This window comes from Falco peregrinus, chromosome 2, assembly GCF_023634155.1.
Source record: "Falco peregrinus isolate bFalPer1 chromosome 2, bFalPer1.pri, whole genome shotgun sequence".
Lineage (NCBI taxonomy): Eukaryota > Metazoa > Chordata > Aves > Falconiformes > Falconidae > Falco > Falco peregrinus.
The window spans coordinates 66,424,780-66,452,262 of record NC_073722.1 but is presented as its reverse complement, the minus strand read 5'-3'; the positions used below and the strand labels follow the sequence as shown (position 1 = coordinate 66,452,262).

Here is a 27,483-nt window from a genome sequence, read left to right as displayed (position 1 = left end):
GAAACTGCCTTTTTAAAGGAGACTGTGTCCCCTGTCTTTACTAGCCCATAGGTGTACAAAACACTTCATGATTTCTCTCCAGCAGGACAGCAGCAATGGCATGTTCTTCACATGAGAACAGATGCTATCTCTTCTCTAGGATCTCTGAATGACCTTTCACTTTGGCCATATTTTTCAAAAGAAACAGTTCATGAAGAGGGAAGGAGGGATTTTTTTCCCTACAAATAATCTAGCACTCTGTCATGATTCATGCAGTTCATGCTGAAAAATATCTCTTTGATACATGTGATACTGTGCTCAAGAAGCTCCTTAAGTCATTTGCCCTGCCAGAGTGCTGTTGGCTTTAGCAAGTTAAACCTGGTGTAACTGGAGTGCAGTTATCCCCTCTTTCCTTGTATGGAAACCAGCTATTAGCATAGTTGTAAATTTTAAGACCAGATGAGTACAACAATTTCTTTTAATCTGTATTCTGCAAAACAGTTTTCAAAGTTTTTGACTGCTTCCTCAAGTTAAGCTGAGTATCCCTGATCCAACAGAAAGAAGGGAACAGGTAAAACAACTGAAACAAGATTGACTCTTGTTCACTATTTGAAGATTGCATCTCTAAAAAATTATGTTCACAGATTTGCACCACAACCCTCAGCTGTAGAGTTTGCCACGTGCAACAACATAAGAGAATCTGGGTGGCTGAGGGTTAATTTGTTATGTGATTCTGTCCAGCCTCTCCCCCAATATTTTGAAACATAATTCAGAATTTAAAATCAATGTAACACACAAAGAGAGAACATCACATTGAAAGAACAAGTTCTATGTTAAAATTTACACCAGGTGCATCTCAGTAATGTGGACACAACTTGCAATAAATAGCTCCGTGTGGGAAAACAGTATTCTTTACTGGCAAACACTCTTCTGTAAACTGTGCTAATACTGATACAGGCGCTGCTTCTTACATTTTTTAGGCTCTGTGCATGTGGTAGTCATTCATACAAATTCCTGTCTCCCTTCTCCTTTCCCTTTAAAAAGGTTAATCCTTCTTTGTGCAGAAAGGTCAGTGTGGGATTTAAATACATGTTAAAAGAGTGAGAATCTATATTCAGCGGCTAAAGGAATTTTAAAAATGCACTTTTCATGAAAATCCCTCTTCACAGAGAACACCTTTCACTGAAAGGCACCAAGAGTTTGCTTGGATGTTTGGCTTGAACATCCTTGACTCCAAGGGCACAGCTTTTTACAGGATTAAGCTTCACATTATGCAAATTACTATATCAAGACTGATTCACCTCTCCAAGTTGTTTTGTGACTTCAGGAAGGTATGATCTCATTCAACTATAGATACTAATCTATTTCCTAGGCGGCACACAACCTTGTATTCAAGAACCAAAGGCAGCTTGAATACAGAAGCCCCCCAGGAAAACTTCAAAAACCTACTGAAAATAGGTGACAGTATCTCCCTGTTCAACGGATTACTTCAGCATCTCATTCACTCCATTGTGCAGCATACATCCAGGTGCTTTTCAGCTTGCTGGGCTGATGCATCCTTTAATTCTGTTGATATGACGAGCCCACAACAGTACTTCTCCTCCTGCTGCTTTGTTGTGAAGGACAGAAGATAGGGGTGCTGATGGCTACTGTTTCAGGTAAGCATCAGCAGCTGTAGTTCAAAGTTTGGTCTTTGTGAATACAAGCATGGGGCTGCACGGCGAGACGGGGAGGTTTACTCAAAGAGAGAGACGTAGTCTGGTTCCTGGTCCTCTTGGCCACACGGGTAAAGCAACAGCTCCTTCCCCAAGGAAGTGATGGGTTCGTCCTGTTGATATAGGATATGATTAAACACCACCTTTCAAACAGACCCTACCTATCACATCACGGGGCGGACAGCAGTCACCCTGCCTCCCTGAAGGTGCGGAATGTGCTTGGTGCAGGAACCCAGAGGCACAATTCTGGCAGTTCTCGGAAAGAGCTGTGCTTGTCTTGTAGGCAACTGCAGCTTCTATGGCAGGAACTACTGCCCAGCCTAGAAGGTGCTGGAGCAAGGGCTGTGCAGCATGCAGCTATGCGGGTCAGGGTGGTTGTGGACCGTGCTCCTGGCTGGGTTTGTGGGAGGGACAAAGATCCTGGAATAAGCCCAGACCCTCTGCCCCAGTTCTAACAAGGGAATTCCCGGGTAGTACAGTCTCTGCTTCCCATCTCGTTCTCCACCCTAGCACCAGACGCATGGTGGAAACTTGCCTTCTTTCATGGTCACCCAGTGGGTGATAAGCAGAACCCACTAAGGCACTTCAGTGGAGTGGGTTCACCCTGCCCATCTCTGCTGCAGCGCAGGGGGTCTGTAGGATTCTTCGCAGACAGTGGGCACGGCCCTATCTTTATACAGATAGGCATAGCCAGGCTTTAAATCCTCTGGCTCTGGTAGAGCTGTATAGCTCCTGCTTTCAACAACTTCAGCCTGAACTGTGAAACCCATGCAAGAAGCAAGTTCAGGTAGCCCAGGTAGAGCTCCATATAGCAAATGAACATAGGTATTTTCCTCATGTCCAATTATCTTTAGCCATGTCTCTGTTAGGCTAGGCACTTATTTTAAATGAACCTTTAGGCAAAATGATTGTCCTGCCCCTGGGCAGATCTTACAGTAAAGGAATGAACAATCCATCTGGCCCTCCTTGGAGCCCAGGTAACTGCAGACAGTGCTAGCAAGCACCGTCGTATTGTTGCAAGAACCTGCCAACCTTCTTCTTTCCCTCCTATTTTTTATATTTGCTCCATATCACACCTTGCCTACTTGGAGATTATCGATACCTTGTTCTCTTTCTTGCTGAAACTGGAGGCAAGCAGGATTTTCTGCTTACCCAACTTGCCGGGGCCCTGCAAAAACGGAGAGAATCCCCCCCAAAATGAAGTCTGCATGAATATGCTGCCATCTCTCACCTTATCGGCATTTCTACTGAACAGTGTGTAAGTAACATGGGCCCTGTGTACAAGGCATTCTGTGCACTTGAGAAGGAATAAGTCAGGTCTAAGATGTTTGAGATGTGTTAGATCACCTCAGATGTACCCATCAGGCTGGCATACCCTTCTGGAGGGGCACACAGGATACCCAACAGCAGCTAAAATGGGTCTAGGTACCTATTTAAAAAAAACCTGAATCTATTCTTACTTATTTTGAAGTGCCCTGAGGCAAGTAAGCAAACAGTTAATGAATGCATTGCTAGATGTTCACCTTGTGGTAGTCTACAAGGTCAGCCAGGGTTGGATGTTGTAGCTGGTCCACTCCAAGGAAGCTGTAGGAATCACTGGAGGCATCAATGAGGAAGTGCTTACATCCTTCCACAGACCGATAGGAGAGCACATAGCCTTTGATTTTCTCGCTGACCCGGACCAGAAAACTCCCCGGTACTGTTTTATTCAGAAGCTCCTCTGCTTTCTTGGAGGCTACGATACCTGCTCAAAACCAAAACACAAACCCGAAGGGAGAAAAGCATTCGTGCAGGACTGGCTGGAACAGTTCTCACAAGACATCTGCTTTACTGCTCTAAACCGAGCCCATGGCACTTCCGTCCCTCGCGTCACCCAGCAGCCCAGGAAGAACAGCACTGCCACTGCTAGTAACAAACCATGGCCACATGCTAGCTGCGCTTTAACTGTTCCAGACTCGGCTGGTTGTGGATGATAGACGCGCAGAGCTCAAAAGAACAGTTTCTGTGTTATGCGAGAGAACAGCATTGCCCTGTGTTGCGTGTTGATTCCAGTATGGCAGGGCTTTGCAGAGACAGTGATCACAGGTCCTGTCAGGACGCCTCGCAAGCACTGACAGCCCAGTTGCAAGAGGATAACGCTTCTGTTGCTGCACTCTTGGATCAAAGGAGTTTCCCAAGCAAGGGAGGTGGATGGGATTATGATGACCCATTAGAAATGTGATGGAAAGGTGGTGGATAATGAGCACGTATGGAGGGAGAGTGACTTGGGGCCAAAGCTGAGCTGGATGAGGTGTGCTCGAATCTCTCTCACCCTGGTCCAAGCAGTTACCAGGGTGACCACGCATTCACTACCGGGAGGCAGGGGTGGCACAGAGGTATGGGGTATTTTGAACACCTGGCCTATGTTCTAATACTTTAGCTTGCCCTTTGTCATAATGCTAAAGGAATTTAAACTACATTAATAGATATTTAAGATGGAAAACATAGCCACCTTCAAAAAGCTCCTGGGTCCATCCTGTGGCGGCAGCAGCCATATTAGCAGAAACAACTCCTTAAAGAATTGGGTTGGGGCAGAAACACTCAAGACTCACCATGGAACCAAGGTGCTATTGTGTCTGTGGTTTTCTGATAGCCAGCTCGGAGAGGGAATTGCTCCTCTTTGAACCACTTGATGATGCTTTCTTCAGTGGAATTGGAGACTGTCCTTTGGATGCCTTCTTTCCTGTTAGAAAAGACCATGGTTTGTACATCAAGTTCTAAGGACACCTTTTGAGTCCTTGTCAGGACTTAGCTTTTGTGCAGGATGTTAAGAACAGCCCTAAACAGAAGGCTTACACTAGTGCAGCTGTCAGCAATTTTATATGGTTTTCAGAGGACACCTAGCATCTAATATATAGGTACTCTAGGCTTAGCACACTCTACTAAATAAACCTGTTACCCTCCAGGGCGGAACAAATAATTTCATCACACCCTGGGCTGAAATATAGCCTACGCTCTGCATTTTTGCCTGCGAGGTGCCTCCTCCATGTGAGCAGGAGAGCTAACCATTCCCATCTCAAGCATCCCATGCTAGAGCAGAAGAAGCTCATCCCTTGTCCCCTCCACAGTGCACAGGGGTTTCCTTACCTAATTGCTCTCCCGTTTGCCATCGCAGAAGGTAGAAGCTTAGGCTTGGGTGGGAGAGGTGGATATTGGAGTGGTCGCCGATCTCCTGCTGTGGCACCCTTGGAAATATCTGCCTGCTTCCCTCTGTGGATACCCTGCAGTGAAAGCCTCCTGTAGTCGTCCCTGGCCTGCCGTGCGAGGGAGCGTCTCTTCTCATCTGCTGCCTTGGATTTCCTCACTGGAACAAAAAAGGAGTCCTACAGGAGCGAACAAGCAGGCAAGTTTTAAGCTTGTTGCCCTTTGTCCAACTTCCAGCTTGATGAAGTGGGAGAAAAACCCATTTCACAAGGTGAAAGATGCACTCAATTGTGAGACCATTTTTCACGTGTGTCCCATCACTTTTGGGCATCTGCTACTTAATAGGGTCCAGTTTTTATTCCTTCAAAAGATTAAAAATCTGGGTTCTTTCTGGGCACCAGGTCCCTTTGAGACTACTCGGTTTTGTTTTGGATGTTGACTCCTGGTTCAGAAAGTCTTTCATGTGAGCTGGTGGGGTGTGCAGGTTGTACGGAATAAAAGCTGCTGAAGCGACCCCAGATTAATCCTTTGAAGTATTTGAAAATGCTGATAATTTTTTGAGGGTGGGAGGGAGTCTTGCTGAAACTGTTAGGGGAAGTGGAGAACTGCCTTGCAAAACTGCCTTGATTGTCTAGGTCCAGCTCAGCCTGGAGTCTGTAGGAGTAACCAGCTCTTCAGCTGGTCTGAGTTAAGCTAGTTCTTTCCTTGCTTTTGTAATCAACTTTAGATTATTTTTTCTTATCAGTGAGAAAAAGAAAACCCCTGGCCTGAAGTGGCAACAGTTGGTAGTACAGCATTGCCATCTACTGAGCAGCTGGGGAGGAACTGGGAAAAAAAATGCATCGGGTTCTCCAGGAAGTATTTGGCAGCAGTGGTGGATGCTGCTGCGGGTCTCATACTGTTTGCCGTTTTCCTTCCTATTGTTTTGATTCGTTATGTGAGACAGTGCAGTAGGCCTCTGCTTAGGTGGGATTGTGCTTGAATGACAGGGAAGCTCTTTTGAGTTCGTCCCTGTCACCCATTACCCTTGTCCTCAAGAGTAATGGTTACTGCAAAGTCCTACAAAGGGCCAGCTTCTAGTTTAAAATTGATTATCCTGGCTATATTCCTGTGGTTTGTATTTGTTGCTTGTTTTAATATAGTATCTGTAGGGAAAAAAATCAATTTCTTTGCCCAGCTGTAGTCTCGGTGCTGTGTGGACTCGGAAATATTTCTGATAATGCAGTGCTGTATTTCTTGGCAGTACTGTCCACCCACTGACCAATTTTTCAATTCCAGTGTGGCAAGAGAAGGATTGAGATCACCCCCATAGAGCCCTAGAATTTCTCAAGCCCCATAGAAAAAGGTCATCCTAAGATCTTACAGGTTTCCTGCCATTCAGGCTCATTCTCATCCGATCTCTGAAGCATCTTCTGGCTCTCCAAGCTGGGGTGACTCTGTAGTATTGCCTCCTGGGAGGCTGTGGTCTCTTCTCTTGAATTTCTCCTCTGTGCTTCCTTCGTCTATGAAAGAAACAGTGTGTTCAGCTTTGTTCCAGGCTAGTTTTAACCCTGCTTTTTAGCTGGCCTAGAAATACTGGGAACTCCATTCTTTATTGTGAATCCCTCTGATGTCAACAACATACTCTGAATGTCTGTCTTTACTGCAGGTGGCAACAAAGGAAGTAAGGGAAAACAGTCCACCAGAAGTCATCAGGAGCATCTCCCTGTGCTGTTCCCCGGTCTGATAGCCTGGCCTGCTTTGCATCATCTCCGAATTCTCACGCTGTACATGAGGAGCATGGCAACGCTGGGTAAAACTGGTCCAAGAGGTGAGGATGTTCTTGGGTCAGATGAGGCTCTGAGGCTGACTGAGACTCTAGGATAAAGTCTGGGCCCCACTCCATGTGTTAGGAGCACTCTGGGTTGTCACTTACCTGTTGGAAGCCACGCTTCCTCACGTGGCAGTCTGCCAGCATCTGGTGAACATCTCTGTTTTCCCTCTGGGTGGAAGAAGAGAGCAGTGAGAAATAAATGTGGCATTAGGACACTTGCTCTTTTTTTGGAGCAATAGGTGTTTAACGCAGAAGCAGTGATGTGACATTTAGGTTAACAAATTTTGCCAGCCTTCTCTGATAGACATCGGGTTTTTTTCATTATATTAGGCCTAAAGTGCCACAGGAGGAGAATTCAGGAGTGTCAGCACTGTCATAAGCACACCTAGATTTGCTAAGCAATGCTCCCAAGTGCTCCCAGGGAGCAGTCCCTTCCCTCCCTCCCTATCAAGAAAGCTCTAGCAGAACCTGCTGGCCACAGCTTTACCTGCCTGTGCTTGTTTGCTGCTGTGGCTGGGGTGCTACAAAACCCTGCTCGTCAGACTGACCCTACTAGCTGCGTATCTCGTGTTCATCTTCCTTGCAAACTAAACCAGCTATCCTGGCAGCAAACGCTAGGTGAGACCTGCCTTTGAAGATGAACAGTTAGACTTGTTTTGGAGCAAACACCCACCCACCTCTCCACTGGTCCCAGACTGACTCCCACGGTGCAGTGAATAATGAGTTAACTGTACTACACTGCTTACCAAGGGCACACTTCGTTTTATCTCCGTCACCAGCTTGGCTAATATTTAATATGAACAGGGCTTTCCAATTTCCCGCTCCTTGACAGGAAACTAGGAACTTCACGTGGGTGTGAAGCAGCTTGTTTTCTTAGCTCAGCCCCCTGTCCCCTGCAGCAGAGAAAGCACAATGCCCGGATCCCTCAGGTTAGATGGGAACTAGATCTCAGAGAAAGCACTTCAACGAGGGAGGTGAGGAAAGGTCCCTCTCCAGGCCAAGAAAATGCAACAGGCGTCTTTGGTCTGGATCACCCCTCCTAATAACAAAAGCCCCAGAAACCTGGGGAAAAGCTACTAATAATACAATGATAGAAAACAAAAGTAAAATATACAACCCCCTCTATTTCCATGCACACAACTTTGAAAGGGGTTTAGATTTTTTTTCACGGTGAGATTTTTGGGGTTTTTTTTGGGGGGGTTGCCTTTTTTTTGTTGTTAACTGTGATTAATAGCTGCCTTGAAAAGAAAAAACAAATCTCTCACATTGTTGCTCAACTTCAGCAAATAGTGCTAAGAAAAACCCCATGTGACTCAGAGGCTTTCGATAAAGGAGACAGCCGCTCAAAATCCTCTTCAGTATTTTGGTAGCAGTGGGAGAGGCATTTTGCCAAAACCCAACCTTCAGTTATTGTGCTTTTTATACTGAAATATGAAGTGGCTGTATAATAAAAGAAGATACACTCATACAAGTTAGAAGCAAAAGGCTGGATGAAAATTCTGCTGAATAGATTGGACTTCTCCCATAAAATTGGCAGGGTGTTCTGTTCCTTCTGTTCGATTTTGGTTGCATGGATATTTAATTTAACTCATCTTTTTCCTAGTTCTCTGCAAATGGCTTTTTGTACCCAGTTAAAAAGTAGAAATTTATTTATTGTTGGAGAAAAGTATTTCTGTAATGAAACACCACAGCAAAGCAGACACTGTAGTTACTGCGTTTGGTATTTTCCTGTGTTGCCAAGGTCGTAAGCTATTTTCTAACTATTTTAGAAGATCAAAAAAAAAAAAGAGAAGAAGAAAAGAAGAACCTAAAATTTGCATGTTAGAGGATGCCAGTAAAATTCTCTATCTTAATCTGTTCTTTTATACAGGTAGATGATTTTGTCTGAGGGCTGTGGCCTTGCATGTACAGTTCCTGAGATACCCTCCCCGGTCTTGCCCAAAAAGCCATCCAAACTAGCCACAGAGCAGGAGGGAAAGCACTGTGACCACTGTGATCCTTGTTTTACCCACAGAGAATGGAAGCAAAGGAATCCAGAGTAACTTATTGCTTGGTACAGAGCAGATCTCTCCCAGCTCATAATAGGACTCGGACCTCCAGAGTCCTAAGGATGGATGTAACAGCACAGCTTCTTCTCTGACTACAGAAGAAAAGCCGTAACAGTTAGCTGGCTTTTTTTCGTCTTCAGATTTCTATTTACAGCAACCAGGATTTGCTGTACTTCCTAGATCTCAAAGCACATGTTTCTGATAGCTAGGAGGAAAAGGGCGGAAGCTACCTTTGTGAGCTCCTGGCTTTTCCCTGTAGCAGCAGCACTTTTTCTCACACCTTCCTTCTTTTCCTCCACGGTGGTTTTTTTATTCCCATGAAGAACTGTCTCACCCGGGACTCCTGACTGTGGATGTAGAGACTGTGTTACAGAAGAGTCAGTCTCTCTGAAACGCAAGAGAGAGAGGGCTTAGGAACCCAAGGGAGTCACTTTCTGCTCTCTGAGCATCTTGCAAGGAAGCTGCATGTGAGCAGAGCTGTGCTGCACTGAAGCAGCACGTGTGCAGGAAACTATCGTATCTCCAAATCAGGCAGGTGGAATAATTAAATTAATGACTCGTGGTGAGTAACTGTCATCCTGCTGTACACAGGCACCCGTCAGCGAATCAGTGCAACCCAAACACCACCTGCTGCAATCAAAGAGTTAGCATTTCCTGTGGTCTGCGGAGGGTATGGCACAGGAGCCATGTCACAGGAGGCTCGGTGAGCTGGGGCAAGCCTCGGCCTGCAGCTGGTCTCTGCCAGCACTGTGTGTATCACAGAAAGCCACCTTTGCCTGTGCCTTTTGCCTGCAAGTCACGTGTGACAGTGGTAACCACAGCCCCTACAGAGAAGACTCCAGCCTCTGTGTCCCTAGAAATACCTTCTCTGTATCTGCCCACCAAGTCTTCCAGGTGAAGGGTGCTTACCTGCCCTCCTTGCCTTGCTCTCTTTCTAACCGCTTTGCCCTTTGTGCCTGGATCTCTTCGCAGATGGCTGCATATGATTTGTCTGAAGGATGCTCGCCCATCACCCAGACCCAGACATCGTTGTCAGCACCGAGCTTCCATGTCACTGATTTCCTGCCGGCTGGAAAAGAAGCAGCTCTTTGGCAAACACTCTTGCTTTGGTAGCTCCGTTCAGGGCCTGCGTCCTGCCTGCAGTGCCCTCCTAGCTGCTGCTGATGGCAGAGCCTCCCCAAAAGCAGCTGTACACGGGGAAGGAAAGCTTGGCTGGGATGCAGCATGCACCTCCCATTTCATTTCATAGTACTGAAGCCAGGTCAGTGAAGGAGGCATTTCTGAGTCGGGGGGCAAGCGAAAAGGCTCGCCACTGTTTCCTTTCTTGCTTTAATTCCTTGCCACTGCCCCCCACAAACTGCGTGAGAGTGACCTACCTGCAAACAAAGCATGTGGGGGAGAGCTGGGAGAAGAGTGTTATCTTCCTAGAAGCCAGCAGTGCTGTGTAAGGCAAGGAGACTTCAGGTCTAAAGGTACAGCAGGAACCCCCTTGCAGATCTGGTGCCCCAGGACAGATGTTCAAGTCATAGACAGATTCAGAGGCCCCATTTAGTGGGAAGTTTAATGACATATATCTCCTGGGGGCAAGTAAGCCATGTTTTCCCAGCTAGGGCAGTTGAGTAATTTGGTCAAGGACGGAGTGTCTGGGCCAGGGAGTAAAAACCATTCCATGGCTGGCCAGAACAGCTCCATCACAGGTGGGTTTAGTTGTGGTTTGGAAAGATGACTATATGTCCCTGGGAGAAGAAATTACTCTAAGGACACATTACTTCCTATTTCTAGGGAGCAGTTGACTGGGCCACATCTATGCCAGGGGAAGCAGCTGACAGGCAGAGACTTACCTTTTCTTGGCAGTGACTTCTTTGCTGAAGCCTTGTCCACAGCAGCTTCTCTTTCCTCCCACCGTCTGACCTGTTCCTGCCTCATCTTGAAGAAGAGGATCTGCTTCTGCTCCTCGCTGAGTTCTGCCAGCAGGTCGGGATCGATGTACATGTCCGATAGTATCTGTTTCAGCATGGCTGCAGGTTTAAGTTACGCACGTTTGTGGCAACGATCTCCAGGGATCAGATCCTCTTCCTGGCTCCAACAAGAAAGACTCCCTCCCCGCCTGAGCCTGGAGCAGGAATGCAGGCGTGCCAGAGTAATTATACTTCTGTCTGGTTTTTTGTTTTTTTTTTTTTTTTAGCTCAGACTTCCTGCAGAGACCAAAAAAGTAAATAAGTAGCTTAAAACCTGCTGTTAAGTTTCCTTGAAATAAGAGGTGAGCTCAGCTCCCACGCAGCCCCTGCCCGCTCTGCAGGGAGAGCTGGCCAGAAGGGATGGGTCCTGGAGTGGGGAGGTTGTGTTGATACCCTGATAAACCTAGCTGATAGTATATCAAAAGAGAGAGAACACTGCCTGTTACAGTCATCAGAGGTGCGGCTTGGCTGTGCTCAAGCAAACATTCCTGCTGGGCAGGGAATCAATGAACCCATGACTAGACGGCTACTCCTCCTTCCAAAGAGGAAAACTTTGATGATCAAAAGGCCAGCCTGCCTCCTTTCACCGAAGAAAGATAGGGAGAGTTTTTGCTCTGCCGCCGAGGTAGGAGTGGGAGTTTTGGGGTGCTTCTGTCCATCAAAGGCAGCCTTACAGCAAGTCAAGGGAGCACAAGTAGTGCAGCTGCTGTGGAGAAGGGTCAGCAGCCGAGTGGCTGAGGCAGCTCCCAGCCTGACACGTCTTGCTGATGCATCTTGCCCACGCGGTGAGCCTGGCGTGGGACGTCCCTGTCGGACAGGATGAAGCGGATAAGGATTGCTGCCTGGGATGCCTGTTCCTGCCTGGAATGCCAAGCCGTGTCTGGTGCGTGCTGGCAAGGTGCTAACGCCCACACAGCTATGCTTTGGGCCCGTGGATTTACATTTACAACAAGGGTTTCGCTGAAACATTGGGAGCTCTCCTGTCACTTGAAAAGGTGCCAAATGAGAGAATAGAAATGTGGACTAAAGACCTTGAAACCAGCTCTTTTCTGGATATCTGGATAAACTTGGGGAGGTCAGGAGGTTGGTTGGCAGCACTTTTGGTGGCACAGGGAGGGTGACAGCACGTATGAAGTGCAACCAGAGCAGGGTGGCTGGCTGGCCAGGGGCGGCAGGGGCTTTCTGGACAAACTTTTGGCAAATGGTGCCCACAGGCTGCAAGGAGGTTAAGCTAGTGGGATTCATTGCGTGCTTCTGCACAAATCCGGGGAGTCTAAGGAACAAGCATGATAGGACATAGCGCAACAGGTGGGAGGAACGGGGCTGATGGAGCAATAATGGGGAGGTACAAAGGGCACAAATATGGCAGAAGGACCTGTGCCAGGGTGAAGTGGGAGTACATACTAAATCCTGGAGTCAAATCAATTAACCGTCTTACAGGAGAGAGGCTGGATCCCTAGGGACCCAATTATTGGAAGAAAAGTGTTGGGAGCACCTTCAGCTTTAAAGTATGACAGCTTGACTTCTGCCAAATAAAATAACAGAGAAGGAGGTGGTAGGGGAGCCAGTGAGCACAGTACTGGAGCTTTCCAAGGAGCGCACACACAGCACATTTAGTTAGTTGAAATGGGGCAGCACAACAGCAGCCTTCACGACATCAGACTGGCAGGACAGTATCTGCTGCTTTGGTCCACCTTCCCCTGTCTTACCCCACCCCTGGAATCAGGCAGGCTGTCCCAAGCATCCCCCCACCTCTGAACACAACTTGCCCTAAAACTGCTGGAGACAAGGAGCATCTCAAGGACCTCAAGGTATGGATGGAGCAGACCACAGTCCCTGCATAGCATTAGCTGCAACAGAGGCCAGGAGCAGGAGTCCCTGGGAAGATGCAGTGATCAGGAGTTGGGGATGAGCCTTCTCATTTCTGTTTTGTTTGCCTGGTTACTTTGTATTTTCCCTATTAAAAAATATTAACTTAATTCCAGAAGCATGAAGCTGCTGTTCCAAATCTGTCTTGCTTTTGTTTAAACAGATGGCTTTCTTAATTAAAAAAAAAAAGGGGGGGGGGGGGCTTTTGGGGGAGGTTTTCTCATCTGGACAATGCTTTCTGAGTATCCCCCTGATAGCAGAATTGTTGCAGCTCAGCAGCCAAAGGGGCTTGAGCTGTCCTCAAGCCACGGTGGGTGGCAGCTGTAGAGAGGGAAGAGCTTTTTGTGGGGAGGTTGCTGGTGAGCAGTCCCTCGTACCTTGGGACTGTCTGTTAAACTGCAAAACTGGGGGACACTGCTGAAGGATTGCCATTTAAACTTCACTGTCTCCTGCTCCTAAGCACTACCTGAAAGAGAAGCCATTTGCAAACAGATCAGGGTGTCAGAAAAGTGCCTTTAACCATAAATGGGTACCTTAAGCTTTTAGTTGTGTTTTTTATGATCAGTTCAACCCTGCATGAAGGACATCAATTCTGGGGGTTATTTTAGGTGAACTGATGTCTTCAGAAGGTACTTGATGTCGCTCTGATTGTGGGGGGCATGACAATCTCTTTGAGCCCATGGTGGGTTTTCTTTGAAGAAACCACTATGGTTGCATCCTCTGTGGATCTGAAACAGTAATTTAAGTGGCTGATAGTTCTGGACATGGTCTGAGCTTGATGGTCTGGCAGAGATGTCTTCCATGGGCCAACAAATTAATTATGATGTCTAACATTGAAGGGGCTTTTAGCAAAAGAGACTTGTTGCATGTGGGGAGGTGAAATGCTTTTATTTCCTTCAGGTGAGAAGGTATAATTTTTGGTTTGTGTGGGCCAAATGCTGAGCGGTTTGGTTAAACAGAGGGCACTCAATCGCTTGCCCGGGGGAAGAAAGGCCAGCCAGCTGGTGAGGCTCTGTCTTCTGGCTCTGGATCAGCAGAACTACTTTTTCCCCAGAAACTCTTCAGAACAGTCACAGTTCACTAGCCAGAGGGGTGCCTGGAAAAGAGAATGGCCAGATGTCATCCTGTGAGGATGTTCTTGCTAAGCTGAGCAGAGCCCTGCGTGGCTCTGGCTGGCAGAGGCGGCTGGAAGTGCAGATCATGAGCCCGAGTCCTGCACCCTGCCTCTTCATACAGCAGTGAGCGACATGACTCCACCTTACCATCACACCAGCCCTCCTCCTCACCCCTTGGCTGCACAGGAGGTGTTGGACATGGCTCAGAGTGGTTTATGTCGCAGAGTTACAATTTGCAGTGAGCAAAGCTGCAATGGTTAAGTGGTGTTTCTTTCCCTGTCTCTCCCACTCCCACCTCTTGGTGCTTTAGGTGCCCTTCCTTACTTTGGGATGTGCTGCTGTTTTTGCAGGTTCCTTCCTTTATCTTCTGTATCCAACCTGACTCCTTCTGCCTGACTGGGTTATATGCTTCCCCCAAAGCACTTGGGAGACAGAGATTGCTAGTGACAATTCCAAGTCTTTTCCTTAGTTAAATTACTCTTCCTGGGAGATGACACCCGAGAAGCTATCAGCAGAACACATGCAGCACGTCCACGCTGCTTCGGCTTCTGAGGAGTGGGAATGGCTTTGGTATGGCATTTACTTGGGAGGACATGATGTGTTCTGCCATGCCCAGCGGTGACAAGCTGGTCCCTCCTTTCATGCCTGGGGACACAGTGTGTTGGTGAGATGGAAGGGCTCTCAGCAAAAAAGTTTCACAGTCTTGATGCAGTTTTTGCAAAGCTGGATCTCCTTGTAACGTTGGTTGTGAGAGGAAATTTATAATGCTGTGTCCCAAAGGTACCCTTTAAAGCAGCAGCTGTTTTAGCACTGGGAAATCACATAAGCATTTTGAGAGCTTTGCAGTATTTCTTTTTTAGCAATCACTTCACTAAGATATTAGGAGCTGGAAATCCTTGTAATATCAGTCATATGCTGTTCCCAAAGTTTGAGTGAAAGCCATGTTCCCGATACTTGGCCAGAAGTGTTTTTGCTGATGCTGTTCCAGCTGTAAGAAGTATATTTATAGCTCAAACTTAGGGGAGCCAAGAACTGCAGTAATGGCAGTGGGACCTTTGAGCAAATTACTTGTAGGAAAACTCTTGTTAAACTTTCTACTGCTTGTATTTTTTTCAAGGGAGTGATAGGAGCTGGTTTTGTGGAGGCATTAGAGATGAGAGTAGCCAAAATTAGCAAAAATTAAGTGGGAGGAGGTGAGAAGCCAAAACAGAGCTTCTGGGGCTCTACCACTCATATATAAGATAGTTGACTTGAAAGCTGAAAAAGTAAATGCAATTCAAAGGTTAAATGACCCTTCAGAAAGCAAGGTCATGCAGCATTTAAACTGCTTGCTGGAGAGCAGCCTCTTCTCTGTGTTCCTGTAAATCATCTACCATTTACAGGGGAAACGTAAGTCCATGAATACACATGAAAGTGCAATCGCTTTGGGAGGAGTTGGCATGAGTTGCTGCTCACATGTGCAGTGGGTGACCCTTCAGCCACTGACAGGCTCTTGGGACACCCCCATCTGGCATCCCAGTCCTGGTCCTCACCATCAATACTGCCGGCAGAGGGAAAGGTTCTCCAAGAAAACACTAGATAAACATACATAGGTAGACATTTGATATGATTTACACCAATAAATCAAAAAAAAGGGTGTAGAATTAAACAGTGGACACGCTGAATGGTGGTTCTTGTGCTGATTTTCTGAGAGGTGGCTTCTTCAACCTGCCACACACATCTCTACTATAAATGTGTGTGTATCCTGTCACTATAAATGTGACAGTAGCTTGAAACTAAAAATAACCCAAGAAACTCAAAGATGAGAAGAAAAGAGAACACAAGAAAAGCTGCTTCAGGGCGCAGCCTGGTGAGCTAAGAGCACTTCCGTTGTTAAAAGTTAGCTGTTCCCATAAAAAGCAGATTAGACCAAGCTGTTCAGAAAACGGTGGGACTACATTGCTTTGAATCAAGAGTTGGTCTGCTTAGCAACAAGTGGCTGCAGAGGCACCACTGGGAATTACTGTCTCTGGCCAAGAGGATGGGCCACGAGAGTGCAACTGAATTTCCTTTCCCTTGCCAAACTAAGCCCTGCAGCACCTGGGAGGTATTTTGCTCAGGTTTTGCTGGATTTCTCCAGTTCCAGCCACCCCATTGCTATCACCTCCCTGCCAGACTTTAGGAAGGGCTTTCTGACTTTTTGCAGAAGTTGAAGCAGAGCAGAATTACCAAACCCACCTCAAATCAGCACGGCCAAAGGTAATTGCTCCCCAGACCTTGGTCTCCGTGCACAAGCCTTCATGGGTTAACTGTCACACTTTGGTTCATAATGTACAGTTTTGTTAGAAAACATTTATGTTAGCAGCTGCACCAGCAAGGTTACTACCAAAATATCCTTCTGGGCTTTGGGTTTTTTCCAGTCTTTGTTGGGTGGTGGTTTATTCGTTTTGTTGTTTGTTGTTTTTTTTTTTAAATCCTCATCCTGTTCTAAATTGGGGAGTGATTCATTCCTCTCTTTGTTTAATTTTGCTTAAGCCTACTGTTTTCTATTTCAGATGGAAGGAAAACTCCTGGTTAGGTCGTAACAGAAGGAAAATATGACTGTATGAGCTTGGCCCTTGGAAGACAGAACTAGACCTGTTTGTGTCTTATTTAGTATAAATAGATTCTGCGTGAGGCTGCCATGTAATGCTTGAAATTAAAAAACAAACAGTGAAGTCACCACAACATGAACTAGCTTGAAATTACCTATAGCTGAACTGACTTGCCCCGTAGGTCCCTGATTTTGCTGGATGTGGCAGTAGTTGTCTTATAGTAGGCACAAGTGGATGGGTATGGCAATAAGGAAAAATAATTTGATACAGCAGCGATTACTGAACACAGTTTGAGGCCACGTGGTTCTACTTTCAAGAAGAAAGTTTCTTTCCTACTAGAACGAAGTACAAATACTTCTTGACGTAAACATGATGAGAATCATCTTCCTATATCAAAATTACTCAGGGAATTACCAATGAAAACATCAGTGTGGTGAAAAGAACAAGGGCTTCTATAGGTTAACATGCAGGATCAGCTACCCAACCAAACCCAACCACTATAAGAAAGGAGTTTTTCTAACCATGACACCTAATGTAGTTTGTTTCCAGGGTTTGAACAACTTTGGGTGACAAGCTTTGGGGTTTTTTGAAATGCAGACTGCAGTATTTATATTTGCTAGTTGCACTGGATAGCTTTGCCAGGGGAAAGATTGTTCTTGCAAGTTGGGAGGAAGCGATTATGAGTAGCACCAGGCACAGAAAGCTGCTGTTTAAGTTTTCCATGTAGCTATTCATTCTTCTGTGCCCACAGTTGTTCTGCACTAATGTGGTTTTGCCACTGGAGGCCACAGGGCAAATGAGAAACATGGGGCCCGGAGCAGCTCTGAGCCTCTCAGCCCTGATGACCGTAAGGGCTGTGTTGGTGGCACCTGGGGCTGTCCCAGATCTTTGGTGGGGGCTGCCCTGAGGGGGAGAAGTGCACCCTGATGAGTCCCAAACCTCTCTGATTTCAGAAATTATTTGCTGTTAATGCATTGCTTGGGCATTGCAGAAACACAGGATAAAATACAAGTCGTGTGTTGATAGAAGTTCTGTGAGGAGAAGGAAGGACATTTAGTTCTTGCCTGCTTTTAAAACTACATGCAGTTATTGAATTGCATGTGCTACTACGGGAAAAAAATTATTTGCGTGAAACAAGGCAGCCAGACGGTAGGGATCTGAGTCTGTGTCATCCCCCAGATTACTCTTGGGCAAAAAAAGATAATATTGGGGGAGAGAAAATGTGGTGAGAGGCAGGTAATGGGGTGGAGGGGGCTGTGTTAGATGACGTGGGTGAGGCAGAAGCTGTTCTGGAGGAATAAAGAGATGGAAATCATTTTTCTCCTGCAAATCAATATGTTGCATACCCACTGATCTCTGTTCGGCCATGTGTGACACCCCTCATTTTGCCTGGGCTTGGCACTTGATGCACAACCCTGATTGCTGTTAGAAGGATTGAATCCATCAGCCAGGAATTGAACGATGCCGTGGGGTTTTCTGCAATTCTTGGAAGAATGGATATGAAAGCAGGTCTGCTCTCAATTCTGTTGAAAGTGCTCAGGAAGATGAAAGTGTCACACGACTTCAGCAGTGGTGGGTGTCCCCTCTGTGTGTCCCCATGTCCTCTGCGAGGGACAAGCTCCAGTGGACCTCCCTTTTCCCAGGCACACACTTGTTCTCATGCCTTCCCCACCCTCACCCAGCCCCTCGCACCTACCTTGTCACCCCATGGCCTCAGGAGTAGCTTCCTGGGCTCCCACCTGGTCTGCTACCTGACAGGTTGCTCTCCCCATCTTTTTTTCATGAGGAAGACAAGGGGATGTCCTTGTGCCAGCACATGCCGTGGTCCTGGGGTGCCAAGGCCCAAAACTTGGGGCAGTGGTGTTGCACCTTACCAGGCCCCTCCAGCTCCCTGCCCATTCCTGTGCCTGTGGGCTCCCCCCTTTTCCTCCAGCCATTCTCTCTGCTAGCTTCAGGAGAGCTACAGGATTTCCAGCCCATCTCAAGGGAACATCTTGGCTGATGCCAGCAGCTCATACCTTGCGTCAGCATCCTGGAGTTGATTTCAGGGCAATGGGTCTCCCTGGCCCCGACCCAGTGGGTGAGAAGCGCTGGAAAAGGTGCTCAAAAGGGTTCAGGGCAGAGAGACCCTCCAGCGGGGGGGAGTTTGGGCTGTGGGTCTCGTACCTGGAGCACCCAGGGAGCCAAAAGCACGGTTTCTCTCTGATCCCTCTCCGCACCAGCATGACCAACATGGACTTTGTTCCTGCAGCTCTGGGATGGGACCCCAGTGCCCAGTACAGCCCAAAGCACATACTGCTGCAGGGTGAGGAGAGGGGCTGGGTGATGCTCTGCCAACAGGGCGCTGCTGGTGGGTGCTGTGGAAGGTGAGAGAGGACTGGAGGACACTCAGGCTGTGGTCACGCTCACCTACAGCAGAAATCATCCTGGGCAAGGTGGAGGCTGGGCAGGAATGGGACAGGGACGATGGGCAGGAGCGGCTTGGGTGCCACGGAGAAGCAAGCTGGGGAACTGGGATAGGGGCACCTGCGTGGAACCCTGCCAGACGTTGGGGGTCTGGTTGCGTTGGTCCCTGAAGCTTGGGAGGCCAGCATGCACCAGGCCAAACAGTATCTGAGACCTGCCTTTTCTGGGGCCCCACCAGTGCCCACCAGCTCCAAGGGATGAGGATGAGCACCAGCACCCACAGTGAGCTACTGGCACTGCCCCTCCAGCACCAGGACCCCTCCTTCCCATAAGGGCCCCACGGGGAGCCCTGCCGGGGGCTGGCACCCACGTCCCCTGTCCCTCGGCTGCCCCACCAGCAGGGCGAGGGGCAAAGCCGAAGCGCCCCGGGCGCACAGCCACTCCCCAGGCTCTGGCCAGGCCCGGCTCCCGCACACCCGCCCGGTCCCAGCGCCCCGGGACGCGGCCCCCACCCCGCTCCCACAGCTGGGGACGTGACCCGGACCCCTGCCCGCCCCTCTGCCCCCGGGGACCCTGCCGGGACCCAGCCCCTGCGGCACCGGAGACCCCCGGGCCCTGCCGGCACGGCCGGTCCCACCGTGCGGGGCCGCCGGGCCGCCGCCCCCCGCCGGCACCGTCCCCGCCCGGGCCGGGCCCCGCAGCTCCCGGGGGCGGCGGCACCGGGGCGGCCACCGCTCCCCGTGCCCGGCCAGCCCGGCTCCGCCGCGTCCCCGGCGGGGTGCGGGAGCCGGTGCGGATCCCTGGAGCGGCCTCTGCTCCCGGCGCGGCGCGTTCTGAGCTGGAACGGGCGTTCGGGTGGAAGCGGGGCCTGGGGCAGAGCCCGGAGCCGCCCCGGGCCCGGCTGTGGCGGTGCTCGGCGCTGCCGGCTCCGGCCCCTGGCACCGCCTGTAGGGGGGCGCCGGGCGGGGCTGGGCCCAGCGGGACCCCGTGCCCCGGCAGCTGCTCCCGCACCCCCCGGCTCCAGCAGAGCCGGCACCGGGCCGGGGGGGTCTGTCCCGCCGGCAGCCGCTCTGGGAAAGGGCTGGGGAGAAGCAGCCGGCCGGTGCCCGCGGCGGGAGGAGGGAGTCGGGCGAGGAGGGGTCGCCGGCCACGCCGGGAGACCCCAGCCCTGCCGGGCCCCCTCCTCCCCCAGGGGACACGGCCCCTCCCCTCCCCCCCCGCCGGGACGTGGTGGGAACCGGGAGCAGCCGGGGACCCCCAGCGCCAGGGGCTGAGCTGCAGCTGCCGCCCCCGAGAGGGCACCGCAGGGGGTCGGTGCCGAAACCCACCGGGAAAGCCGCAACCCGCGAGCGCGGGAGGAGGGAGAAGCCGCCCCGGGCCCCCGCAGTTTTCCTCGGTTTCCCCGTTGCCCCTGCCCGGCCCTGTCCGGGGACCCCGAGGCCGCCCGGGGCGGGCGGGACACGGTGGTGACCCCGGTTCCCGCCCGCCCGCCCGCCCGCTGCGGCTGCCCCGCGCCGGGACCGTGAGAGCAGCGGCCGGAGCCGCCCCGGGGAGACGGGATACCCGGGCCCGGCGCGGCGGCACCCTCGCGGCGGCCCCGGCCCCGGGCGGAGACGCTGCGGCGGCGCCCCCCGTCGGCCGCGGGGATCTTGAAGCCTCGGCGGCTGCCGCGCACCTGCCCCGCGCGGTGGCGCCCCCTGGCGGCCGCGATGCGGCACCGCAGCCCCCGGTACGGGCACAGGTGACACCATCGGGGCGCCGGGGCCTCCCGCCCTCGCCCCGCAGCGTCGTTGCTCTCCCTGCCGGCCGCGTGCCGCTAGTCATAAGGCTCCACCTGCCTGTCCCGTCCCAGCGAGCGGCCGGGACTGGGGCCGGGACCCCCACGGGCTCCCGCCGCTCCCTCCGGTGCTCCCCGGGGGACCCCACCCCGCCCCCCCCGGCCCCCGTCCCTTTCGGCCTGCCCTGCGCCCTCCGTGCCGGCGGCTGCCGTTAACCATCACCGCCCGGGGAGGGGCTGAGGCTCCCAGGGCCGGCGGCGCGGTCCCGTGTGGCAGCGCTGTACCCGCAGCCCCGAGCCCGCCCGGCACCCGTTAACGGGGCCGAAGCGGGGGAGAAGCGCGGCCGTGAGGGGGGGCAGGCGGCGCCGGGCCCCGTTCCCGGCCCCTCACGGCCCAGGCTCGGGCACGGCGGCACCGGGGGCGGTGGCGGGCGGGAGCGGGGCATCCCCCACCGGCACCGGCACCGGCGCACGTGATCCGGGGCGGACTCCGGCGGGCGGGGCACGGCCCGGCCACAGCCCCGGGCACGGCGGGACCCAGCCGCTGCCGAGGCCCGGCCATGGGGGAGGAGGAGGTGGCGCGGCAGGAGCTGGGCAGCCTCCGCGGCATCCCCCTGTACCAGTGCTTCGTGCAGGGCTGGCCGCAGGTGGAGGCGTTCCGGGCCCGGCCGGATGACCTGCTGGTCGCCACCTACCCCAAATCGGGTGAGTGGCCCTGGGGAAGGGGCGGGGGGCACGGGGCGGACGGCGGGGGACGCCGGCCCTCGCGACACTGTCCCTGCGCCGCAGGCACCACGTGGCTGAGCGAGATCCTGGACTTGATCTACCACGACGGCGATGTGGAGAAGTGCCGACGGGATGCCATCTTCAACCGGGTGCCCTTCCTGGAGATGAAGGCCCCCAAGATGCCGAGCGGTGAGCCCCCCGCCCAGCCGCGCCCCGGGCTGGGTGAGGAGGAGGCTGGGGTGGGGGTGCTGGGGTCACGCTGCTAAGCCCCCGTCCCGCAGGGGTTGAGCTGCTGGAGAAAACCCCCTCCCCACGGCTGGTGAAGACCCATCTCCCGGCCCATCTCCTCCCAGCGTCCTTCCAGGACAATGGCTGCAAGGTAATGCCACGGGTGCCCCCTGCCTCTGTCCCCATCTGGGTGGCAGGGAGGGGGTGCCACTCTGCACCCCCCAACCACATCGCCGGCTGTCCATAGGTCATCTACATGGCCCGCAACCCCAAGGATGTCGTCATCTCCTACTACTACTTCTATCAGATGGCCAAGATGCACCCTGATCCCGGCACTCTGGGCGAGTTCCTGGAGACCTTCCTGGCTGGCAAAGGTGGGGCCTGAGCCCCGGGGTGCCCACCGGTAGGCAGTGTCCCCCACCACCCCACTTTTCAGCTGACCTTTAAACCACATCCCACAGTGGCCTACGGGTCCTGGTACCAGCACGTCCAGGGCTGGTGGGAGAAGAAGCAGGAGAAGCAGCTCCTTTACCTCTTCTATGAGGACATGAAGAAGGTGAGGGTGGGATGGAGACGAGGGTGCCCTGGTTTCCTCCCTCCCCGATTTTTTGGCAGCTTCCTCATGTCAGCCACTCCGCAGGATCCGTGGCAGGAGGTGCAGAAGATCCTGCGGTTCCTGGGCAAGGAGATGGAGGAGGAGGTGGTGGCGAGGATCCTCCACCACACTTCTTTCCAGGAGATGAAGAAGAACCCTGCTGCCAACTACGAGACCATCCCCAGAGCCCTGATGGACCACAGCCTCTCCCCCTTCCTTCGGAAAGGTGGGGTTTGGTCAGCCGTGGAGGGGTGTTCCTGGGCTGTATTGCAGCCCCCATATGCAGTTGCAAATATTTTGGGGGTGTCAGGATTTGCCCCACTCACTTTTCCACCCTCAGGAATCTCCGGGGACTGGAAGAACCACTTCACTGTGGCCCAGAACGAGCGCTTTGACCAGCACTACCGGGAGCACATGGTGGGCTCTGACCTCCGCTTCCAGATGGAGGTGTGAGGGCTCACCCCCCTTTTTGGGGAGGGTGGGCTCTACTTCTCCCCTCTTCCACAGCGGGGAGGGTGGGTCCAGACCGAGCATCCTTGCACTAATTTGCTTTTCCCTCTGCAATAAATTGGGATAACCGGAGGATGGATCCTTTACTTGCGGGAGAGTGGGAAACCTGACTCCTAGGAGAGCCTCGGGCACCCCCACGCTCTGCGGGCGGGAGCGTGGGCGCATGCGGTCGATTTTTAAGCAGCGTGATCGGGCATCACCAGGGGTGGGCATCCTCCCAAAACCCACCGCTGGCTCCCGATGCCTTGGGCTGCCCCAGCCCCATCCTACCAAGGTGCCTGGAGGGATCAAAGATCAGTGAAGAGTGGAAAAACCCCAGAGAGCCAGCAAACCTGCTGCTCCCGCTGGCAGCTCCCGTGTGCGCAGGAGCTCTCACGCCTCCGGCTTGTGGCAAGTTTCTTGACAGAGCGGGCGGTGGTGGGGCTCGCCCCAGGGCACCTGGCCCAGCTGGGGCTTGTCAGCCTGTGAGCAAAGGTGAAGGGAAACACCACCCCACTGGCCTATTGCCCTGGCCGCTGCACCGTCCTACTTGCCAGGTGGGGAACCCACCCTGCAACATCCAACCCTTGGGGATGGATGGCTGGAGCAAACCTGTCCCCATCCTATTGGGGCCAAGGGTTTGCTTTGGAACCCCAAAAACCCCGGTTCTGCCCCGTTTCCAGCCTGTTCTTGAGTTCCCAAGATTGCAGCTTTTTGGCAAGGCAATCTCATGCTATTGCTTCATCCCCAAAAAGTTGCAACCCGGACCTGATTCCTAAAGAGCATCCATGCATTTATTTAAATGCTGATGGAGATCTTTGCTTCCCCAGCTCCTGGTTTTGCCTGTGGAGGTTGCACATGCAGTTTTGCTAGCATATGGACAGACAGGCAGGCAGGGAAGGCATGTCCCTGCCTGCAAAACACCCCAATGCCTGACACTGCGTGTCCCATCTCACCGAGAACTTGGCCCTGGGAACAAATCAGGGACATTTTTCTAAAGGTTGCAAACCAGTGAGTTGCTCCCCCTCCCTGGCTGCCGTCTCTTCTGTCCTCCCCACGCCCTCCTGGCTTGCGTTCCTCTGTGGGAAGCAGGTAAGGAGGGGCACGTCACCACCAGCAGCACCTTTAAACCCTTTTCCCAGAAACACGGTATCAGCTGCACTCTGCTTTGCAACCCTGTAAACTTTGGACCTGTATTTGAGTGCCTTGCAGGGTGTGTGTGTGACCAAGCCCGACCCACATCCCACTAGTGAGCCCTGCATGGGTGCGAGGAGCGGGGAATGGCTACGGGGGTGACCCCTGCACTGGGACAGGTCAGGTCCCCCAGGGTGTGAATTGGGATTTCCTCCCTGCATTTGCCTCCGCGGGCAGATTGGGAAGCTGTGATTCCTCCCTTGCCACCTGTGTGTGATGGTGCTGAGCATGGCACAGCTCATCACAGGCACTGGGGGCTGTCCCCAGGGGGACTGCGTCCCCATCCCAGCTCGCTCCTTCCCTGCACCCCTCCCCCTGCAGTGCCAGGACCAGGTCGCTCCAGGTCCCTTCCCTAATGATGTCCCCTGGCCTCCTGCTGCCACAGACACCTCTCCACACCTCCATCTTCTACCCAGGGAAGGGAAAATAACGAAATGCCTGCCCCAAGGCCATGGGCAATGTTTTGCCTCCTCCCTGCCAGAGGGCTGGACAAAGAGGCAGGTAAATGGTAGACCCCGGCCGCGGTCAGGGTGCTTGGCCCATTTTGGGGTGCCCTGGCCTCGCAAGCAGAGAGCCTGTGGGGGTGGGAGGGTGGGGTGGGGGGCTCAGAGGAGCTCAGTGTCCCTGCAAGCCTCTGGGAGATGGAGGTGAGCCACAAAGCCTCTCTCCACAAAACACACCGGGGGGGTCTCACAGCCGGCATCTCCAGCATTTCCATCCTGGCCGGCGTGTAGAAAGGTTTCCCTGGGAGAGTCCTGGGACAGCCCAGCTCCCCATTCCTTTCTCCTTCAAACCCTCACGTAGCCTCCCCCAAGCTGGCCTTCACCATGATGCCATGCAACAGAGAGCTGGGGGAAAAAAGCTGGGGGAGGGGGGCAGAAAGCAGCCTGACCCCCCCCAGCCAGCAAAACCTCTGCCAGCTTTTACACCCCCGGAGCGGCGCTGCCAGCGTGGTACAGGCAGCTGCCCACTGCCTGTGCTGACCTGTGGCCCCAGCGCCAGCCGTGCCCCTCCATGCTCCCTGCACCGCCAGCTGCCCTCCAAAATCCCCACAGGAGGCAGATGCCACTGTCCGGGGATGCCCGCATGTAAGGGACCGTTTCCTTCCTGTGGCCGGGATGGATGGGCGCAACAGGGATTTTGGGGACCCCAGGGGATGAAGTGGCCCTGTGACGCTCGCTGCTGCCAGCCTTGCTGTCCCCACACAGGGAGACATGGGCTGGGAGCTGTGCTGATGGGGCCACAGATAACCGCCACGGCCCTACCTAGAGGTCAGTAGCCGCTGGCTTCTCTCCAGCGCTTGCTCCTCCCTCCTGGCAGCTGCAGCGGTGACAAAGATTGCTGTCCCAGCCAGCCCTGCCTATTCCCTTTTCCTCGCCATAAAAACACCGTGAGGCCCCGTGTCTCCTCATCCTCCACCTTCACCCTCCCAGTGCCACCCTCCTGTCGTCACCCTCCCGGCATCACCGTCCCGGTGCAGAGCGGCACGGTGTCAGGTGAGCCAGGTGCCTCGGCGCACCCTGTGGGTGCCCTGCCCACGCTCGGCCCTTTGGAGCTGCACGCCATGGGGTGCCGGGTGGTGGGTTTGGGGTACCAAACCTTCCCCTGGGCTGGGGGCTGCTGACATAACCCCAGGGACCTGTTTTCCTGCTCCCCTAGGGTGCTGAGCTGGGGGGGGGGGAGGTGCCTGCCTGGGTGATGCCAGCACCTCACTGGCACCCCCAGCCCTGGCTGGGGCATGAGGTGGGCTCCTGCCCCTGCAGATGGGACCCTTGTCCCCGTCGTGGGTGTGCAGCAGAAGGGCTACGGTGACCTTTGGTCCCTGAGATAGTGGCGTCACCGCCGCGCCCCAGGTGGGCGGCACCGGGTGCCTGTGCTGCCCTGGTTGGCGGCTGCCCTGGCAGGGTGAGGGGTCCCCCCTCGCTGTCCAGCCCTGCCACGTGTCCCCATCCCCGGCAGGATGGCTGATCCCAACAGCTGCCTGCGGCAGCCCTGGCTCATGGTGCATGGCATCCCCATGGTCAATGCCTTTGCCCACAACTGGGAACGAGTTGACCACTTCCAGAGCCGCCCTGAGGACATCGTGGTGGTCACCTTCCCCAAATCAGGTGAGCAACCCCAAGCCCACCAGACGTGGCAGTGCCAGGTGGGTGAGGGTACTGTACGGCTGGGGACTGCTGGGGGGGGGTGCAGCATGTCCGGGGCTGTCAGGACAGAGCTGTGTGGGATTTCCCTTCTCCCCCACAGCGCCTGGTTGAGGCCCAGGGGGTTGTCGGTGCTGAGCACCCCAGCGCTGCTCTGGCCACCCTCTAGTGGATTGTTTTCCCCAGGTACCACCTGGGTCAGTGAGATCGTGGACATGATCCTGCAAGGCGGTGACCCTGAGAAGTGCAAGCGGGACATTATCACCAAAAGGGTGCCCATGCTGGAGTTCTCTGGCCCTGGGGACATGCCAGCAGGTAGCGGGTGTGGGGGCTTGGCCATAGGCACCCCAGCAGGGGCTGAGCCCAGGGGGACTCTGCCAAGGGCTCGCTGGGGATGTGCTTTGTGGTACACCAGGGACGGACCTGCTGGCCACCATGCCCTCACCCCGTGTTGTGAAGACCCACCTGCCTGCACATATCCTGCCTAAATCCTTCTGGGAAAACGGCTGCAAGGTAACCCCCAACCCTGGTCTTTGCCCTGGGGGCACTGCAGCCTCCCTGTTCCCGTGGGGCAGGATCCCTCACTGCTCCCTCCAGCACCCTAAGTGGTGTTGTGAGCCCTAGGGGCTGGAGCATCCTCCTGTTGGGGGGCCTGGGGCTGCCCCTTGTACCCCATGGCCCCTCTGCAGATGGTCTACGTGGGGCGCAATGCCAAGGATGTGGCTGTATCCTTCTACCATTTTGACCTGATGAACAAGTACCAGAAGCATCCTGGGACGTGGGCCGAGTACCTGGAGGAGTTCATGGCTGGCAGAGGTGGGACAGAGCACCCATGGGTGCATGTGGGGGACCCTGTGTGGTGCTGTCACCCAGTGACACTCCCTAACTTGTTCTCCCCATGCAGTGGCATATGGCTCCTGGTATGACCACGTAAAGGACTACTGGGAGCGGAGGAAGAATCACCCCATCCTCTACCTCTTTTATGAAGACTTGAAGGAGGTGAGGTACTGGGGAGGATGGTGCTGTGGGGTCTGGGGGGTGGCAGGAGGGGTAAGCATCAGTCTGCATCCCACAGGACCTCCGTTGGGAGATTGTCAAAGTGGCCCAGTTCCTGGGGCGGGAGCTGCCAGAGGCGGCGCTGGATGCCATCACCCAACACACCTCCTTTGAGGTCATGCGGGACAACCCCACCACCAACTACAGCATGGTGCCCTCCCACATCATGGACCACAGCATCTCCCCCTTCATGCGCAAAGGTGAGCGGCCTGGGGGGCTCCCGGTGCATCGTCCCCCCTGGCCTCCGCTGAGCCCCATCTTGTCCTGTCCCAGGCACCACTGGAGACTGGAAGAACCACTTCACTGTGGCCCAGAGTGAGCGTTTCGACCAGGACTACGCACAGAAGATGTCGGGCACCAGCCTGCGCTTCCGCACCCAGATTTGAGATGGTGCCGTTGCATGCCCCCCCAGCCCACCCCCCCAGCCATGCCCTCTCGCAGCAGCTCCAGCACTGCCCCAGCCTGCCTGCGTCTCACCAGCCTCCCTGTGCCAGAGGGACTTTTGCAAAAAATAAAAGAGTTTTATTTCTGCATCTTCCTCCCAGATTTGCACCCATATGAAAGCTGCTGCATTGCTACAAAGTGCTGCGGAGACTCACCCCACCTCGCATCACC

At 53.3% G+C, this 27,483-nt stretch overlaps 3 protein-coding genes and 1 long non-coding RNA gene across 5 annotated transcripts; 3 read left to right on the top strand and 1 right to left on the bottom strand.

Moving 5' to 3' along the window:
• Positions 1–439: 439 nt before the first annotated feature.
• SH2D4A (SH2 domain containing 4A) lies at positions 440–11,093 on the bottom strand. Its single transcript, XM_005238035.3, has 9 exons — positions 10,580–11,093; positions 9,648–9,807; positions 8,969–9,125; positions 6,793–6,858; positions 6,241–6,379; positions 4,821–5,037; positions 4,286–4,416; positions 3,218–3,438; positions 440–1,807 (listed from the first exon to the last, which is right to left on the bottom strand). The coding sequence occupies exons 1-9, from the start codon at positions 10,752–10,754 to the stop codon at positions 1,715–1,717; spliced, it is 1,359 nt and encodes a 452-aa protein (XP_005238092.1). The 5' UTR covers positions 10,755–11,093; the 3' UTR covers positions 440–1,714.
• Positions 11,094–11,284: 191 nt separating this feature from the next.
• LOC114012340 (uncharacterized) lies at positions 11,285–12,690 on the top strand. The gene is made up of 2 exons (XR_003554728.2): positions 11,285–11,579; positions 12,137–12,690. It is a non-coding gene; the product is annotated as an uncharacterized LOC114012340 (long non-coding RNA).
• Positions 12,691–20,970: 8,280 nt separating this feature from the next.
• LOC101915688 (sulfotransferase 1 family member D1-like) lies at positions 20,971–22,567 on the top strand. Its single transcript, XM_055795763.1, has 7 exons — positions 20,971–21,141; positions 21,226–21,351; positions 21,444–21,541; positions 21,638–21,764; positions 21,852–21,946; positions 22,031–22,211; positions 22,326–22,567. The coding sequence occupies exons 1-7, from the start codon at positions 20,997–20,999 to the stop codon at positions 22,436–22,438; spliced, it is 885 nt and encodes a 294-aa protein (XP_055651738.1). The 5' UTR covers positions 20,971–20,996; the 3' UTR covers positions 22,439–22,567.
• Positions 22,568–25,016: 2,449 nt separating this feature from the next.
• On the top strand, positions 25,017–27,401 carry LOC101924894 (sulfotransferase 1B1-like). 2 transcript variants are annotated; one of them, XM_005238034.3, is made up of 8 exons: positions 25,017–25,164; positions 25,628–25,776; positions 25,999–26,127; positions 26,228–26,325; positions 26,502–26,628; positions 26,717–26,811; positions 26,888–27,068; positions 27,142–27,401. In XM_005238034.3, the coding sequence occupies exons 2-8, from the start codon at positions 25,629–25,631 to the stop codon at positions 27,252–27,254; spliced, it is 891 nt and encodes a 296-aa protein (XP_005238091.1). In that variant the 5' UTR covers positions 25,017–25,164; position 25,628; the 3' UTR covers positions 27,255–27,401. The 2 variants fall into 2 exon arrangements, with proteins under 2 accessions (XP_005238091.1, XP_027643544.1); XM_027787743.2 differs by having other exon boundaries at positions 25,022–25,164; positions 25,659–25,776.
• Positions 27,402–27,483: the final 82 nt, after the last annotated feature.